Source organism: Sorex araneus, chromosome 1, assembly GCF_027595985.1.
Source record: "Sorex araneus isolate mSorAra2 chromosome 1, mSorAra2.pri, whole genome shotgun sequence".
Classification (NCBI taxonomy): domain Eukaryota; kingdom Metazoa; phylum Chordata; class Mammalia; order Eulipotyphla; family Soricidae; genus Sorex; species Sorex araneus.
In genome coordinates this window covers 250,322,947-250,338,857 of record NC_073302.1, presented here as the reverse complement: position 1 = coordinate 250,338,857, position 15,911 = coordinate 250,322,947, and the positions used below count along the sequence as shown (strand labels likewise).

The window sequence follows — 15,911 nt, the reverse complement described above, 5'->3', positions numbered from 1 at the left end:
AAAAGATGTCCTCTAAATATGTTTTTAAATATATGCTTCACATAAACTGTTTTCCTACTTTTAAATGGTCCCTATTGAAATCTAAGCAGTGACTAAAAGAGAATGAGGAAGTTTTGCATCTATTCATAACAGCACTATGCTACCCTTCTACCCTTAAGAAAACACGATGCGGGGCTGGAGTGATAGCACAGCGGGTAGGGCATTTGCCTTGCACATTGTCGACCTGGGTTTGATTCCCAGCATCCCATATGGTCCCCCGAGCTCTGCCAGGAGTAATTCCTGAGTGCATGAGCCAGGAGTAACCCCTGTGCATCGATGGGTATGATCCAAAAAGCAAAAAAAAAAAAAAAAAGACATGGTGACCTTGAAGGTTTTGAGCATCTGCCAGAATTTCCCAAGACTTCTCCACCCCCAGGATTGTCACCAGCAGTGCCCCAGTCATTTCAATAGTGGTTACTAGGTGGTGAAAATTCTGCTATGAGACTGGTAAAAAGTCAATGCTTCCTTTTTTTTTTTGGCTTTTTGGGTCACACTCTGCACTCAGGAATCACTCCTGGCAGTAGGGGTGCTCAAGGAATCATATGGGATGCTGGGGATCGAACCTGGGTCAGCCACGTGCTTGCTGTACTATTCCTGCAGCCCCAGTTATTGCATTCTTTCACTTCTGCACACAGAGCCCTTAAGTACAGTAAACTTTTTTTTTCTTTCAATGTCTCTTGGCATTTTTGTGGCACCTATTTTTGTTTGTGCTAAGGAGTGATGCCCAGTGATGCTCAGGGGACCATATGTGGTTTCACAGGATTTGAACTGGGGTCAGGTCTATTCAGCTGCATGCAAGGCAAGTGCCCTAACTCCTGTATTATCTGTATGGCCCGATTCCAACCCATTTTATCTCTAAGTTAAGTACCCATAGATTCCAGGATACTTCCTGTATGTACATTTAATGTAGGATGCTTATTGCCCCGGACTGGAGCAATAGCGCAGCGGGTAGGGCGTTTGCTTTGCACACAGCTACCGAGAGTATCCCGCCTGCATGGCAGAGCCTAGCAAGCTACCCGTGGCATATTCGAAGATATGCCAAAAACAGTAACAACAGTCTCACAATGGAGACGCTACTGCTGCCCACTTGAGCAAAATCGATGAAGAACAGGATGACAGTGCTACAGTACTACAGAGTCACTTGTAGCTTCATCATGGTATTGCCCAAGTAATTCAATCAATTACAAATTATGTAAAAACAGTTATCACTTATACTGATTATTACATCACATTGAGAGTTCAACTGGATTCACTAGATTGCAAGAGATGACAAGAACAAAGTTTAATAAGCTGTAGTTTCTGACTTCCAGAAGCTCATAACTGACTGGGAGATCTTGTTAGGCAAATGTATATGCATCAGAGTTGTGTAAGACATTTTTAAAAATAAAGTGAAGTTTTATAAGTAGCTATTAATATTGACAAAAGGGGGTGATAACAAGGAAGAATTCAGAAACGAAAAAACCTAAATTATTCGTTGATGAAGAGAGACAAGTAAACAATACAGTTGAAAGAGTGCCTGCATAGGGCCAGGAAGACAGCACAGAGAGGTGGAAGTGCAAAGTGCACACCAGGACCTGGGTTCCATCTGCAGTACGACCTGGTGCCCCAAGAACTTCTGGGAGGAAATAAACTACATTAAACACCCCAGAAAGGGAGGACCTTCCAGTGAAATTGATAGGCTGATGGTAAGACATGGACATGAGGAGGCTGGCGCTGGAGCTCGGCAGTAGAGCTCCTGCATGCGACGCCCCAGGTTTGATTCCCAGCACTGCTAAAACAAAAGTGAAAAAGAAAAGAACCTCACAGGGATTTTGTGAGACAAAATTAAGATGCCAAATACTATGCATTAAATGGTAGATTGTTCTAATTACCTTAATGAAATGATCCTTAAGGGAGTTCAAAATTAGAATCCTGAGTAAGGACTGGCAAGATGGCTCAAAGGGCTGAGCTCGGGGGCGAGAGGGATAAGGGTAAGGCATCTGCTTACAGTTGGTGACTCATGCAGTGTAGCACCACCAGGAGTAATCCTGAGCACCACCAGGAGTGATCCCTGAGCACAGAGCCAGGGGCAGTCCCTGAGCACTGCTGAGTGTGCCCCCCAACCCCCACATAAAAGCGCTTGCTTTGCATGTGAGGGGGAAGCCTCATCTCCACGTTCCCCCAGTCACCTCCAGGAGCTGGGAGTAGAACCCAAGTATTGCAAGGTGTGGCACAAAAAAATCAAAACCAAAGAAAAGCAGGCTGGGTGATCTCCCAGAACAAGCATGGCTGCTACAGGGCCTCTGGGCTCAGGGCTCAGGGCAGGGGAGGGCAAACCATCAGGCTTCTTTCTATCGCTGGGGCTCAGTTTTGCTCCCTTCAAGTCTATCCGCTTTCTTCTTCTCTCACTGAAGGTTGCTTTTTCCCCATGGCTGAAAATGTGGCTTTTAACCTCTTAACAAATTTCACTATTTCAGCTTTTGCCACGAGAGAGAAAAGAACCATCTTTGTCTCCTAATCAAATTTCCCGAGAAGGAAGTCACTTGTTCAATTCCCTCAGCTTGTTCAATTTCCTCCCCAAACAAATCAATGATTGTGCTGGCCAGGAGCACAGTGACGTCAGACCACAGCATTACTCCGGCGTGGATGGAGTCCGGAGAAATAAGAGAGAGGCAAGCACAGCTGCAAGTCCCGCAGACATCGCACCCTCCCTCTCCACTCCTCCCATTCTGCTCTGTAGCCACTTTCGTCTGTGGGGAAGGCACGCATCCCTCTCTCTGCCCCATCCACAGTGATGCAGTTCCTAAATGATCACTAGTCTCCTGTTCTTTATGTAAATTGTAATGTTTACTACAACTTCCCCCCCCCCATACCTGGCAAAGCTCAGGGGTTACTCCTGGCTCTGCACTCAGGAATCACTCCTGATGACGCTCAGGAGACCATATGGGATGCTGCAGATCGAACCCGGGACAGCCATGTGCAAGATAGGTATCATACCTGTTGTGTTATCTCTCCAGCTCTTATTTTACTACACCCTTTGGGAGGCATTTCTAATTTTTTCTTGTCAGTAATATGAAATATTTTCTTTTCCCCAGTAAGTTAGTGATGATCAGAATATAATTTTCCTCATTATTTCCAAGTCTGGCATCAAAGTTAGTAAGAAATGTTAGTATATCTAGGTCAAATTCAATTTATTTTATAACTAACAGCTGGTTAATCTGACTCTGCTATATAAATGAATACTACATGGCTCCCATATGTAACTCTAATGGTACTGGTTGGAGAGATGCTACAGGGGTTGAGGTGTTATCACTGGATGTGACCAACCCGGGTTCGATCCCTAGCACCACATAGTCCCCTGGGCATCACTGGTTGTAGCCCTGGAGGCCCCAGAGAACCACAGGTATCCTTGGGGCCTAGTCTGGACTGGGGCTGGTTGGCTGAGAGGTACCAGGAGTCCAGGAGCTTTGAGACACCCTCATTGAATATATGTATGTAACTGGCCAAGAGCAGGGAAGTAGCTCCGTGGTGGAACACTTGTTCTGCATTTGTCAGGCCCTGTATTCAATCTCCAGCACTTCATAAAATAATAATAATAATAATAGTGAAAAAAATACAGATCCTAAGAATGTAGTTGGATCAAAGAAAACTGTTTGAGGAATCACCACTAGGAGAAAAACTACTGAAAGAAGATGGTGAGAGAATATCCCTGATGAACACCAATGCGAAGATCCTCAACAAAATATTAGCAAATAGGATCCAACAACTCATCAAAAAGATCATACACCATGACCAAGTGGGATTCATCCTGGGGATGCAAGGATGGTTTAACATTCGGAAATCAATCAACATAATCCATCATATCAACAAAAGTAAAGATAAAAACCATATGATCATATCAATAGATGCAGAGAAAGCATTTGACAAGACCCAACATCTGTTCATGATGAAAACCCTCACCAAAATGGGTTTTGGAGGAACTTTCCTCAAGATAGTCAAAGCCATCTACCACAAGCCTACGCAAGCATTATCCTCAATGGGGAAAAACTAAGGGCCTTTCCTCTAAGATCAGGCACAAGACAAGGATGCCCACTCTCACCACTTCTCTTCAATATAGCACTAAAAGTACTTGTGATAGCTGTTAGACAAGAAAAAGAGATTAAGTGAATCAACATGGAAAGTATCATGCTAAGTGAAATGAGTCAGAAAGAGAGAGACATAGAAAGATTGCACTCATCTGTGGAATATAAAATAACAGAGTAGGAGACTAACACCCAAGAATAGTAGAAACAAGTACAGACGGTTGACTCCATGGCTTGGAAACTGCAGCTGAGAGGTACCAGGAGTCCAGGAGCTTTGAGACACCCTCATTGAATATAGGGTGGCAGCTCAGATAGAGAAGGGAACACCAAGTAAAATGTGGTTGGAGGCCACGCGGGGGAAGGGTGATGCGTGCTGAAAGTAGACTAGAGACTGAACACGATGGCCACTCAACACACATATTGCAAACCACAACACCCAATTGGAGAGAGATAACAAAAGGGAATACCCTGCCACAGAGGCAGGGTGGGTGGGGGCAGATGGGATTGCGGGGTGGGAGGGATGCTGGGCTTATTGGTGGTGGAGAATGGGCACTGGTGAAGGGATGGGTTCTCGAACACTGAATGAGGGAAACACGAGCACGAAAATGTATAAATCTGTAACTGTACCCTCACGGTGATTCACTAATTGAAAAATAAATAAAATTAAAAAAAAAAAAGAATATGGTGAGAGGCTGGGGAGATGGCTCAAAGGACTAGAGCACACGTTTTGCCTATGAGAGCCTCCGGTTCAATCCCTCACACTGTGTTCCCTCAAGAATGCAGGGAGTTATTCCTGAATAACCTGCTGGGGATAACCAAACACCACTGGGTATGTGCCCCTACACACACTCAAAAGCAATATGGTGTAATTAAAACAGTATGGCCAAACGTGTTTTATTGTTACTATATGTTTCCTGAGGAAAGGGAAATTAGTAAAGATTTTCTCCTCTTGGTTATGGTTATCTCCCTATGCAAGATAGCCTTAAATTACAGAAGACAGAAGAAATGGCATGAGATGAACAGAAATTTCTAAATATATAAAAACACGTATTTCCTTTATAAAATTGTCTTTCATTTTGAGTACAGAATAGCATGAATCAAGTAAAAGAAGCCTTGAGCATCATACATAACTAAGGAAGACTAAAACCATCTGTCTCCTGCCCTTTCCTTTACTAGAACCACTTCACTTTCTCCTTTAGTGAAAGCAAAGGGATCATTTCACTGTGGTCCATCATTACTGCATTAATATCAATGGCCCTGGCTAGATGAGATTTAGTTGAATTAATATTCAAAGCATCTTAACAGGGTCTTTTCCTAGCACTATACATGCACAACCTGAAAGGAATGAAAACACACTGTAGACGCAGTTCTTTCTTCTTTCTTCCTTCCCTCCCTCCCTCCCTCCCTCCCTCCCTCCCTCCCTCCCTCCCTCCCTCCCTTCCTTCCTTCCTTCCTTCCTTCCTTCCTTTCTTCCTTCCTTCTTTCCTCCCTCCCTCCCTCCCTCCCTCCCTCCCTCCCTCCCTCCCTCCCTCCCTCCCTCCCTCCCTCCCTCCCTTCCTCTCTGTTTTGTTTTTGGATGACATCCAGCAATGCTTAGGGCTTACTCCTGGCTCCTAGGAGAATTCTAAGATGCTGCCTGCTATAAGCACCTTGCATAACCAACCCTTAAGTACAGATAGAACCAGTGATGGAATATCCTTCCAGTGACTAGATGATTCAACAGATTACACTCTGACAGGAATCCACCCAAGTGGGCCTGACCTAAATAGGTAAGTTTTTTTCGGTTTGTTTTTGGGCCATATCTGGTTAGTGCTGGGGGGTAAGGGAGTCTCTTCTGGCAACTGCTCAGTGGATCATGTGATATCAGAGATTGAACCTTGATTTTCTGCATGTGACATGTGCTCTAGCCCTGTGCTTATTAATTTTTTTTCAACCATGGCCCTCCTGTTTCCTGCCAGTACACAAGTCTCATCTGTGGCCCCCTTAGAACACCCTGAGGGCCTACTAGGGGCTTTCAGTTGAGAAACACTGGCCTATCCCTTTGTACTATTTCCCTGGCGCAGTGGCTCTTAAAAAACTCTCAGCCATTTCTCTGAGAGATTCAGAGTGGGAGAGGGCCATCGAGCAAGCACCCTGAGGAGCTACTGAAAGAAAACTCCACCTGAGCAAAACTCAGATTTATGACCTACAGTAACTATGAGAGAATGGGTGCTGTTTTAAGCCACTGCTCTAATTCATTACACAATGAACAAAATCTGATATTAATGTATATGTGATTATATAAAGAAGAACTTCAAATTAAAAAAGATAACTGTTTCAAAGAAACTTGCATATTTCTTCCAAAGAAACAAATACAAATACCTTGCAAGTTTTAGAGTACAAACATGAACATAAAACGGCTTTAAATTACTTAGCAATATTTTAGCATAACTGGTATATGACTGCACTTTCCACAAAAATCTAAAAAGACACATAAAGCATATAAAGCAAGATTACCTTAATATCACGAATTTCATATGCTATCCTGTGGTCCGTGACTCTATCTTGGGTGAAATTATATGTTCGTATTCTTTCTGACTGGGCTCTTGTTCCCACCTATGCAGTAAGAAAAAGTCTTTATTATTACTATTATTATTAATGATATTATTATCATTCTGATCTAGAGATCAAACTCAGAGTTTCACAGGCAGTTTCTAGCACTGAGCTATACCCCCAATCCCACTTATTAATATTCTGACCTCATAATTATCTTTATTGCAATAGAAAAAGTACTTATAAATGTCTTTCCTATTCCTGGCGAAGAGAAGAAGACACTGGTTATGGGACTGGTGCTGGAACATAATATGTCTAAAACCCAATGATGAGTAGCTTGGTACATTATGGTGCTTTAATAAAATTTTTTAAATGTCTTTCCTTTTTAAAAAGTTAAATATTTTTTCTAAAGGTTATATATACAAAATGATGGGAAAAAAAAAAACAAGGATGAGCAGAATTTAACATTTAAGTCTACACACTTGTGCAGCTTGTTTACGAAATAAAAATTCTTCGGTACTTCAAGTTCCAATTAAGTTTACATTATCGTTCCACCCCAATCATTCTTCCTCCAGATTTCTCTAAATGGCACCACGATGTTCCCTTCGCTCTGATTTCTCTAAATGGCACCATGATGTTCCCTTCGCTCTGATTTCTCTAAATGGCACCACGATGTTCCCTTCACTCTGATTTCTCAAAATGACACCACAATACTCTCTTTGATCTCCACAGATGACCCAGGCATCCAGCAATTTAACAACCATTTCCTGGGAGCACACTCTCTCTGCCAAGCTTTGATAAGAGTTACTGAGGTAAAACCTACCTCGAAGTCATCCATTCTATAACTACTCATTTTCAATGGCTTCTAAGTCTCAGATGCTGCCCTGTCAACTTCTGCTAGCCATCTTTCAAAGGCTCAGCAATTTCACAAACATTCCTTTAAAAATCTAATGATCAGTTTTCTATTTTTCTGTTTAAATTGTGTTGCCTGGGCCAGAGAACTAGTGCAAAGGGCTAAAGCGCCAGAGGCCCAGGTTTGATTCTCAGCACCGCAACAGAGGCCCCCAAGCACTGCCACATATGGCATAAATTACACCCCTTAAAATAAAATTTTTTTAAAAAATTGCATTGTGGAGCTGGGGAGATAATACAGTGAATAAGGTGCTTGTCTTATGCATGGCAACTTGGATTCGATACCCAGCACTCCATATGGTCCCGTAAGCACTGTCAGGAGTAATTCCTGAGTGCAGAGCCAAGAATAACCCCTGGATATCATCAGGTGTGACCCCCAAACCAAACAACAACAAAAATTGTATTGCTTAACTTGGTCTTACAGAATTTTCTATTCAATTTTCCTTTGTGGGTCACACCTGGCAATGCTCAGGGATTACTCCTGGCTCTGAACTCAGGAATCACCCCTTACAGTACTCAAGGAACCATTTGAGATGCTGAGGATCAAATCCAGGTCAGTCACATACAAGGCAAGTGCTTACCACTGTATGTCACTCTAGCACCCCGCCCCACTTTTTAAAAATTCTTCCTTGTCTTTTAAACTCAGTTCAGCATTTAACGACCTTCATAAAGTAACCCATTTCTCCAGCATTTTTTCTGAAAATTACATGAATCTCCACAATGCCACTTATTTTACTGTATCATTATTAACTCTGCTAAAATGTTATCTCAAGGACAAGGAAGATAGCTCAAAGGGCTGGAACGCATGTACTAGACCCTAATTTCACTTCCTGGTACTACAACTATCTTGATTAATATATATATTCAACCAATAGCAAATACTAATCTTCTACATTATTTTATTTATTTATTTACTTTTTTTTTTTTTCTTTTTGGGTCACTCCTGGCTTTGCACTTAGGAATTACTCCTGGCGGTGCCCAGGGGACCATATGGAATGCTGGGAATAGAACCTGGGTTGGCCTCGTGCAAGGCAAATGCCCTGCCTGCTGTGCTATTGCTCAGCCCCTAATCTGCTACATTAAAATGATCACTTTTGTTTTATTTTTTATTCAGGCAATACAATTTACAAAACTGTTGATAACAGAGTTAAGGCATACAATATTCGAACTCTAACTCCAGTACCAATGTCAGTGACCCTACACCAATGATCCAAGGTTCCTTCTCCCCACCCTGCCTCCTTAGCAAATTCATTTAAAAAAAAATTGTTTGGGGCTGGAGACATAGTACAGCGGGGAAGGCGTTTGCTTTGCACACGGCTGACTTGGGTTCGATTCCCAGCGTTCCTTATGGTCCCCTGAGCACTGCCAGAAGTAATTCCTGAGTGCAGAGCCAGTAGTAACCCCTGTGCATCGCCGGGTGTGACCCAAAAAAGCAAAATAAATAAATAAATAATTTATTATAGCTTAGTTCATATGCTTACAGTAGTGCTGACTCATGGTTTTAATGTAGGTATCTCACAGCTACAGAAATGATCACATTTTAGGGCCGGAATGATAGTACAGTGGGCAGGGCGGTTACCTTGCATGTGGATGATCTGGGTTTGATCCCCGACACCACATATGGTCCTCCAAACACCACCAGGAGTAATTCCTGAGTGCAGAGCCAGGTGTAACCCCTAAGCATCACTGGGTATGGCCCCAAAACAAAATGACCACTTTTGTTGGTTTGTTTTGGGGCCACATCTGGCAATGCTCAGGGGTTACTGATGGCTCTGCACTCAGGAATCTTTCCTGGTGTGCATGCAAGGCAAATACTCTACCTGCCGTACTGTTTCTCTGGTCCCAATAATCACATTTTTTGCACTAATTAAATTATTGTAGCATTGTAGCACTGTCATTCCGTTGTTCATCGATTTGCTTGAGTGGGCACCAGTAACATCTCCATTGTGAGACTTGCTGTTACTGTTTTTTGGCATATTGAATACACCACGGGTAGCTTGCCAGGCTCTGCCGTGCGAGCGGGATACTCTCGGTAGCTTGCCGGCTCTCTGAGAGGGATGGAAGAATCGAACCTGGGTGGGCCGCGTGCAAGGCAAACGTCCTACCTGCTGTGCTATGGCTCCAGGTAAATTATTACATCAAATAAATCTTACCTGCAGTTTTCTTTCACTTTGCCGTTGATGCCTGTCTTTTTCAATAATCTGCTGGTATAGTCTAGCTTTTAACACACGCATAGCAATTTCTTTATTTTTTATCTGTGATCGTTCTTGTTGGCATTCTACTACAAGTCCTGAAAAATATCAGGGATCAGAGGCAATAATAAGTTCCACCTGTTTAATTTAGATAGCAATGAAGAACATGTTAGGCTTTTTAGTTGCGACTTTTTAGTTTGGGAACAACAGCTGGCAGTGCTTGGGGGTCGCTCCTACCAGTGCTCAGGGGATTGATGCCAGGGACCAAATCCAGGTCCCTAGCATGCAAAGCATGGAATATGCATGCTCCTCTGGACTCTAGACCTTTGAGCTATCTGCCAGTCCCTGAAGAACATTGAAAATTTTTAAAAAGTTTTGAATTGAATTATCAATTTACAGCAGTGCTGAGGTGACTGTAGATGCAGAGATGCTCTACCAATCCTTCCGCCTGAATGTCAAGAAGCCTGCATCATGGCATGGCCACCAACACTGCACCCTCACAGTCCCAGCTCCAGTCACCAAGTGTCCAGGTTCGTCTGTGCACTGGGGATTGTTTAACTGAAATTTTCACTTGGTTTGGGCCACGCCCAGCTGTTTTCAGGGCTTACTCCTGGTTCTGTGTTCCGGGATCATTCCTGGCAGTGCTTGGGGGGATATGCAGTGCTAGGGATAGGACTGGAGTTGACTCTGTGCAAGTCAAGCATCTTACCCTTGTACTATCTCTCTCGTCTGCTGGAAAACATTTTGTTTATTTATTTGTGGTGTTGGAGCCATGCTCAAGGGCTGACTCATGGCTTTATGCACAGGGATCACACCTAGCTATACATAGGGTACTATATGCAGTGCTAGGGATCAAAATGAGACTAGCTGCATGCAAGGCAAGCACCTTATGCTCTGTACCATCTTTCAGTCCTGAAGAACACTTTTTGGGGGAGGGTGGGGAAGCTACAACTGACAATGCTCAGGGCTGACTCCTGGGCCCGCACTCAGGGATTACTCTTGGTGGTGCTCAGAGAACCAAATGTGGTGCTGAGGATCAAATCCAGGCTGGCCACATGCAAGGCAAGAGTCAAGAGTCTTACCCACTGTACTATCTCTTTGGTCCCCCTTTTAAAAGGGGAAAGGTTAATCAGTAGATATCATAAAGGAATAATACTCATTTTATACTTAGCATATATAATTTGTTTCGGTGGGGAGTCAGGGTATGGCATGCTCAGTTGTATTTAAGGGATCAGGTACCCACTAGCAATTTGCAGCTAACTGGGCTGATGGTTTGATGTAAGGGTCCAATGATGCGGTGCTGCTCAGGCCCTGAATTACTAAGGCCACCCCAGTAGTGCTCTTGGAGGTCAGCAGTGCCACGGGTCCTAGGCTGAAGGCCTGTAGAAGATGCAACTTAACCCTTGTACTATTTGCCAGGCCGCTCTATAATTCTTTGCTGCATCAAGAACAGGAACCATGCGACAGAGAGCAAGTGCAAAGGCCTGGAATGCATGCTTTCGATGAAGCATGCCTGGGTTTAAACACGGGCACAATATGGTCGCAAAGGTCTGCCAGAAGTGATCCCTGAGCGATGCAGGAGCAAACCCTGAGCACTGCCAGGTGTAGTCCCAAAACAAACCAAAAAAATTACAAAAGCACAGGAACATGCTCACCTGTGGGTACATGGACAAGTCTGACGGCGCTATCAGTTGTATTAACATGCTGTCCTCCTGCTCCTTTGGCTCGAAATGTATCTATTCGCAAGTCCTTAGGCTCCACTTTCACGTCTACCTAGAGCAAAGATGCAGCATAAGGATCACTGCCATCCCATTGTTCATCGATTTGCTCGAGCAGGCACCAGTAACATCTCCATTCATCCCAACCCTGAGATTTTAGTAGCCTCACCTTACTCGTCTTTCCCAATGATTGGAGGCTCTTTCAGGGTCAGGGAATGAGACCCATCATTATTACTGTTTTTGGCATATCGAATACGCCACGGGGAGCTTGCCAGACTCTGCCGTGCAGCATAAGTAAAGTCCTTATTTATGAAAGATAAAATGAGGTTCACAAATATTAAGTGAGGGGCCAGAGTGATAGTACAGCGGGTATACGGCATCTGCCTTGCAGGTGGCTGCCCCAGTCTCAATTCCTGGCATCCCAGATGGTCCCCCAGCACCACCAGGAGTAATTCCTGAGTGCAAAGCCAGGAGTATGCCCTGAGCACTTCCTGGTGTGGCCTAAAAACAATAAGAACAAAAAGATCTATCAAATGAAGACTTTTTACTAACAGGTGCTCTACCTAGAATTCAAACCCTATTCACCTGATCCTAGTGTTAGAGCTTCAACTCCCATCTTCACCCTGAAGTCACCTCTAAGGGAGAACTTAAACAAAAAAGTAGAGTGTTACCTTATTCAGCCTCAACCGGAACAGGTACATTAAAAGTTACTTGCAATCTTTGTTGCTCTGTACATGTATGCAAATGACTGAAAGTACTGCAGTAACTAATTTGGGAAAACAAATAAGTCTTAGAAAGTGGGTAAATTTGCAGGTACAAAATCAGGGAATGATGAGGATAAACTTTATGTATATATAAGCACTTATATATACATGCACATATAAACATATTTTTGCAGGTTGTATCCAATGTAGCTTTGTGAGATGAAGATACTATGAAATATATTTTGCAAGATGCATAACTTAGTAAGTCCTGAGCATAAGTCAAGTGTTTAGAAAAAAAATATCGTATCCATTAACTCCTGGACCAACTAATGGTTATAGTATCCATTAACTCCTGGGCCAATTAAAGATTACCATAGCAGGACAAGAGAGGCCTAGATAAACTGGGAAATAAAAGAGATATAGGATGACACTTTTAGTAGAGATTTTGGTGTAGTACATTTGCCAGTGGCTCCATAAAGTGGTGAAAACAGGAGGAAGACTCGAGGAAAGAGTACTTCCATCTTTCCACTCGATCCATCTCAGCCACCAGCACTCAAAGAAATGCCTGGCCTAGATCAGGTCAGTCCTAACCTCTGCACATGTGCTACGGGTCCATCACTTCCCTCACTGAAAAGAATTTCAGTAGAAGGTGAAATGGTGAAGAAAGACTTTATTATTATTACTATTAAAACCATAACCATGCCATCGGACTCTGCACCTGAGGCTGTTTCCACTCGGGGTGCCACAGAGGGGGACGGGTGAGAGCCCTCCCCACCCCAAGGGACCCAACCCTGGCAGCCGACCTCTACTACCCAACTGCCGCCACGCTCCAGATCACTTTCCACGCATTCAGGCCAAGTCTCACATATGAATGAACATATTTCTGGACCACGCGGTCACAAGACACTCCCTACCAATTTTCTATAAGATCACAGAGGGAAATATATATATATATATGCCTCTCAGAGAGTCCAGCAACCTACCGAAAGTCTCCCGCTCACACGGCAGAGCCTGGCAATCTCCCCGTGGTGTAATCGATGTGCCAAAAACAGTAACAATAACAGTCTCATTCCCCTGACCCTCAAAGAACCCCCAATCGCTGGGAAAGACAAGTAAGGAGAGGCTGCTAAAATCTCAGGGTTGGGACGAATGGAGACGTTACTGGCACCTGCTCGAGTAAATCAATGAACAACGGGATGACAGTGATACAGTGATTATTAAAACTGATTTAGAATGAAATGAGGGGAGAGAAAAAGAAAAGTCTGCGTTTAAGCCTTCTCCGGAATAGAAATGGGAAAATAAACAGAATCAAACAAGCAATAGATGTGTTCGAGAGAGAACACAGGCTTGAAGAGCAAGTCCCAGATGTCTTTGGGAAGGAACTTTTCTACAGTTCTTCCAAATGGGTTTTCTGGAGTTCTGCATACATAAAAACTAATCTGGACACTATCAAAGGAAAGCCTTGCACTGTTTATATCTCTTCATAATCTCATGGATTTTTCTGTACCATCTCCTTTTTTTTTTTTTTTTTTTTTTAAGGATCCACTCTTCTCTGGGTTTCTGTTTCTATGTGGTATCTCAATTTTCCTTCTCCAAAGAGCTCAAGATTTATCAAAGGGATGTGATCTTCATGGCTCTGGGCTACTTGGGGGCTAGGAAATCTCTTAAGTTTTATTTTGGATACAAATGCTAAAATAAATGGCATTTAAAATATTTTTTTTAAAAAATAGAACAAAGGGGCTGGAGTGATAACACAGCAAGTAGGGCATTTGCCTTGCACATGGCCGACGGGAGGCCAGGAATGACCCCTGAGCATTGCTGGGTGTGACCAAAAAGCAAAAAAAAAAAAAAAAAAAGAACAAAATAACCAGGAATTTGCTCTAGACTCACAGAAATCACTGTGATGTGTGAAACATGACAGATTCCTGGCATAAAAATCAATAAATAATAGTATTTTGGGGGAAAGGAGTCCAAGGAGATAATTCAGAGGGCTGGAACACAGGCCTGCTTACAAAGGGATCTGGGATCAACCTCTAGCACTAGGTATGCTCCCGAACACTGCCATCCAGCCAGCTGGTCTCTTCCATTGGATGGTGCTGGAAGAAAGCAATGCAGAAGAAGGAGGCTGAATTAAACTCTAACCCCAAACACAAATGTAAACTCAAAATTATTAAAGGCCTAGAGGAAAGAACCAAAACATTAAAATACACGAAGGATAATGAGGTGAATCATTCCAAGACATTCTAGAGGACTTGATCCCATGGGCATGAGAAATTAAAAAAAAGATAATCAATTGGGATTACATAAATTTGAAAGCTGTTTTTAGTTTTTTGGCGCCCCAGTATAGTAAAAGAAAATATTTATAAAAAAGAAAGACAAAGACAGCAGAACAGATGATTTCTATACACCTTGCTAAGAGGTCAATATTAATACCAAAGGTATATACAGAAAGCAGATAATTAAACAAAAGGAAAAACTGGCATAATATTTTATAGACATTTCCAAGGGAAGACACACAGACAGCTGATAGACATATGATAAAATGCTTATCATCATTGATTACTAGCCAAATGAAAATTAAAAATACAATGAGATGCCATTTCACACATGAAAATGGTTCACAATATAAGCAGCAGTAACAACAGGTGTTGGAGGTGTGGAATAAAAACAATTCTCAGACTTACACCTGAGGACAATAGAGACAAGGGCCAGGAGGATGGCTCCACAGTTTGGAAGCTTGCCTCATGAGCTGGGGGAGAAGGCTGTTGGGATGGAGAAGGGACCACTAAGTCAGGGATGGTTGGAGGGATCACTCGGGATGGGAGATGTGTGCTGAAAATAGACAAAGGACCAAACAGGATGGCCTCTCAGTATCTTCACTGCAAATCATGGTCCCCATAAGTAGAGACAGAATAAGAAAGAAGGTGCCTACCAGAGAGGCAGGGGTAGGGGTGGTGGGGGTGGTGGGAGGGATACTGGGGATATCAGTTGTGGAAAATGTACATTGGTGGAGGGATGGGTGTTTGATATTTGTATGACTGAAACTCAATCATGAAAGCTTTGTATCTGTATCTCACAGTGATTCAATTAAAGAATTCTCAGGGGGGTTGGAGCGCTAGTACAGCGGGTAGGGTGTTTGCCTTGCACTCGGCCGACCCAGGTTCGACTCCCAGCATCCCATATGGTCCCCTGAGCACCGCCAGGAGTAATTCCTGAGTGCAGAGCCAGGAGTAACCCCTGTGCATCACCAGGTGTGACCCCCACAAAAAAAAAGCAAAAAAAAAAAAAAAAGAATTTTCAGGTAATGTGGGAGAGTAGTCTAGCTATATACGCAAAGCACAGATCTAACAACTCTAAAAACCTGAGCTCTAAGCTGCAATCACTGAACTTTGTAATGTCCTGTCAAGGTGATGGTGATGGTGGGTGAGGATGGAGTATGGGAACACTGGTGGAGGAGGTTGACACTGATTGATGGTGGGATTGGTAGTGAAATACTACATGCCTAAAACTCAACTATCAATAACTTTATAAATCACGGTTCTTTAAATTAAAAATTACATTAAAAATTATATATTTTTTTAAAAAAGCTTCAAGTATACTGTATAACTATACAGTAAAACATAGAATTTTGGGAAAAAAAAAGAATTCTCAGGTTGCAAAGATAGTATAGCAGGTAAAGTTTATCTTGCATGTACCTCATCAGTTTGATCCCTGGCACTACATAGAGAATCCTTAGTTCTGCCAGGAATGATA

General features: G+C 42.9%; 1 protein-coding gene across 1 annotated transcript in view; it reads right to left on the bottom strand.

Annotated features, from left to right (window-relative positions):
• The window catches only part of MTRF1 (mitochondrial translation release factor 1), a 33,294-nt gene that overhangs the window by 4,925 nt on the left and 12,458 nt on the right, over nt 1-15,911 (bottom strand). The window contains exons 7-9 of the mRNA XM_004604597.2: nt 11,392-11,509; nt 9,698-9,834; nt 6,597-6,695 (exon numbers count right to left, since the gene is read on the bottom strand). Coding sequence (XP_004604654.2) covers nt 6,597-6,695; nt 9,698-9,834; nt 11,392-11,509 — 354 coding nt within the window. The remainder of the gene's footprint in view (nt 1-6,596; nt 6,696-9,697; nt 9,835-11,391; nt 11,510-15,911) is intronic.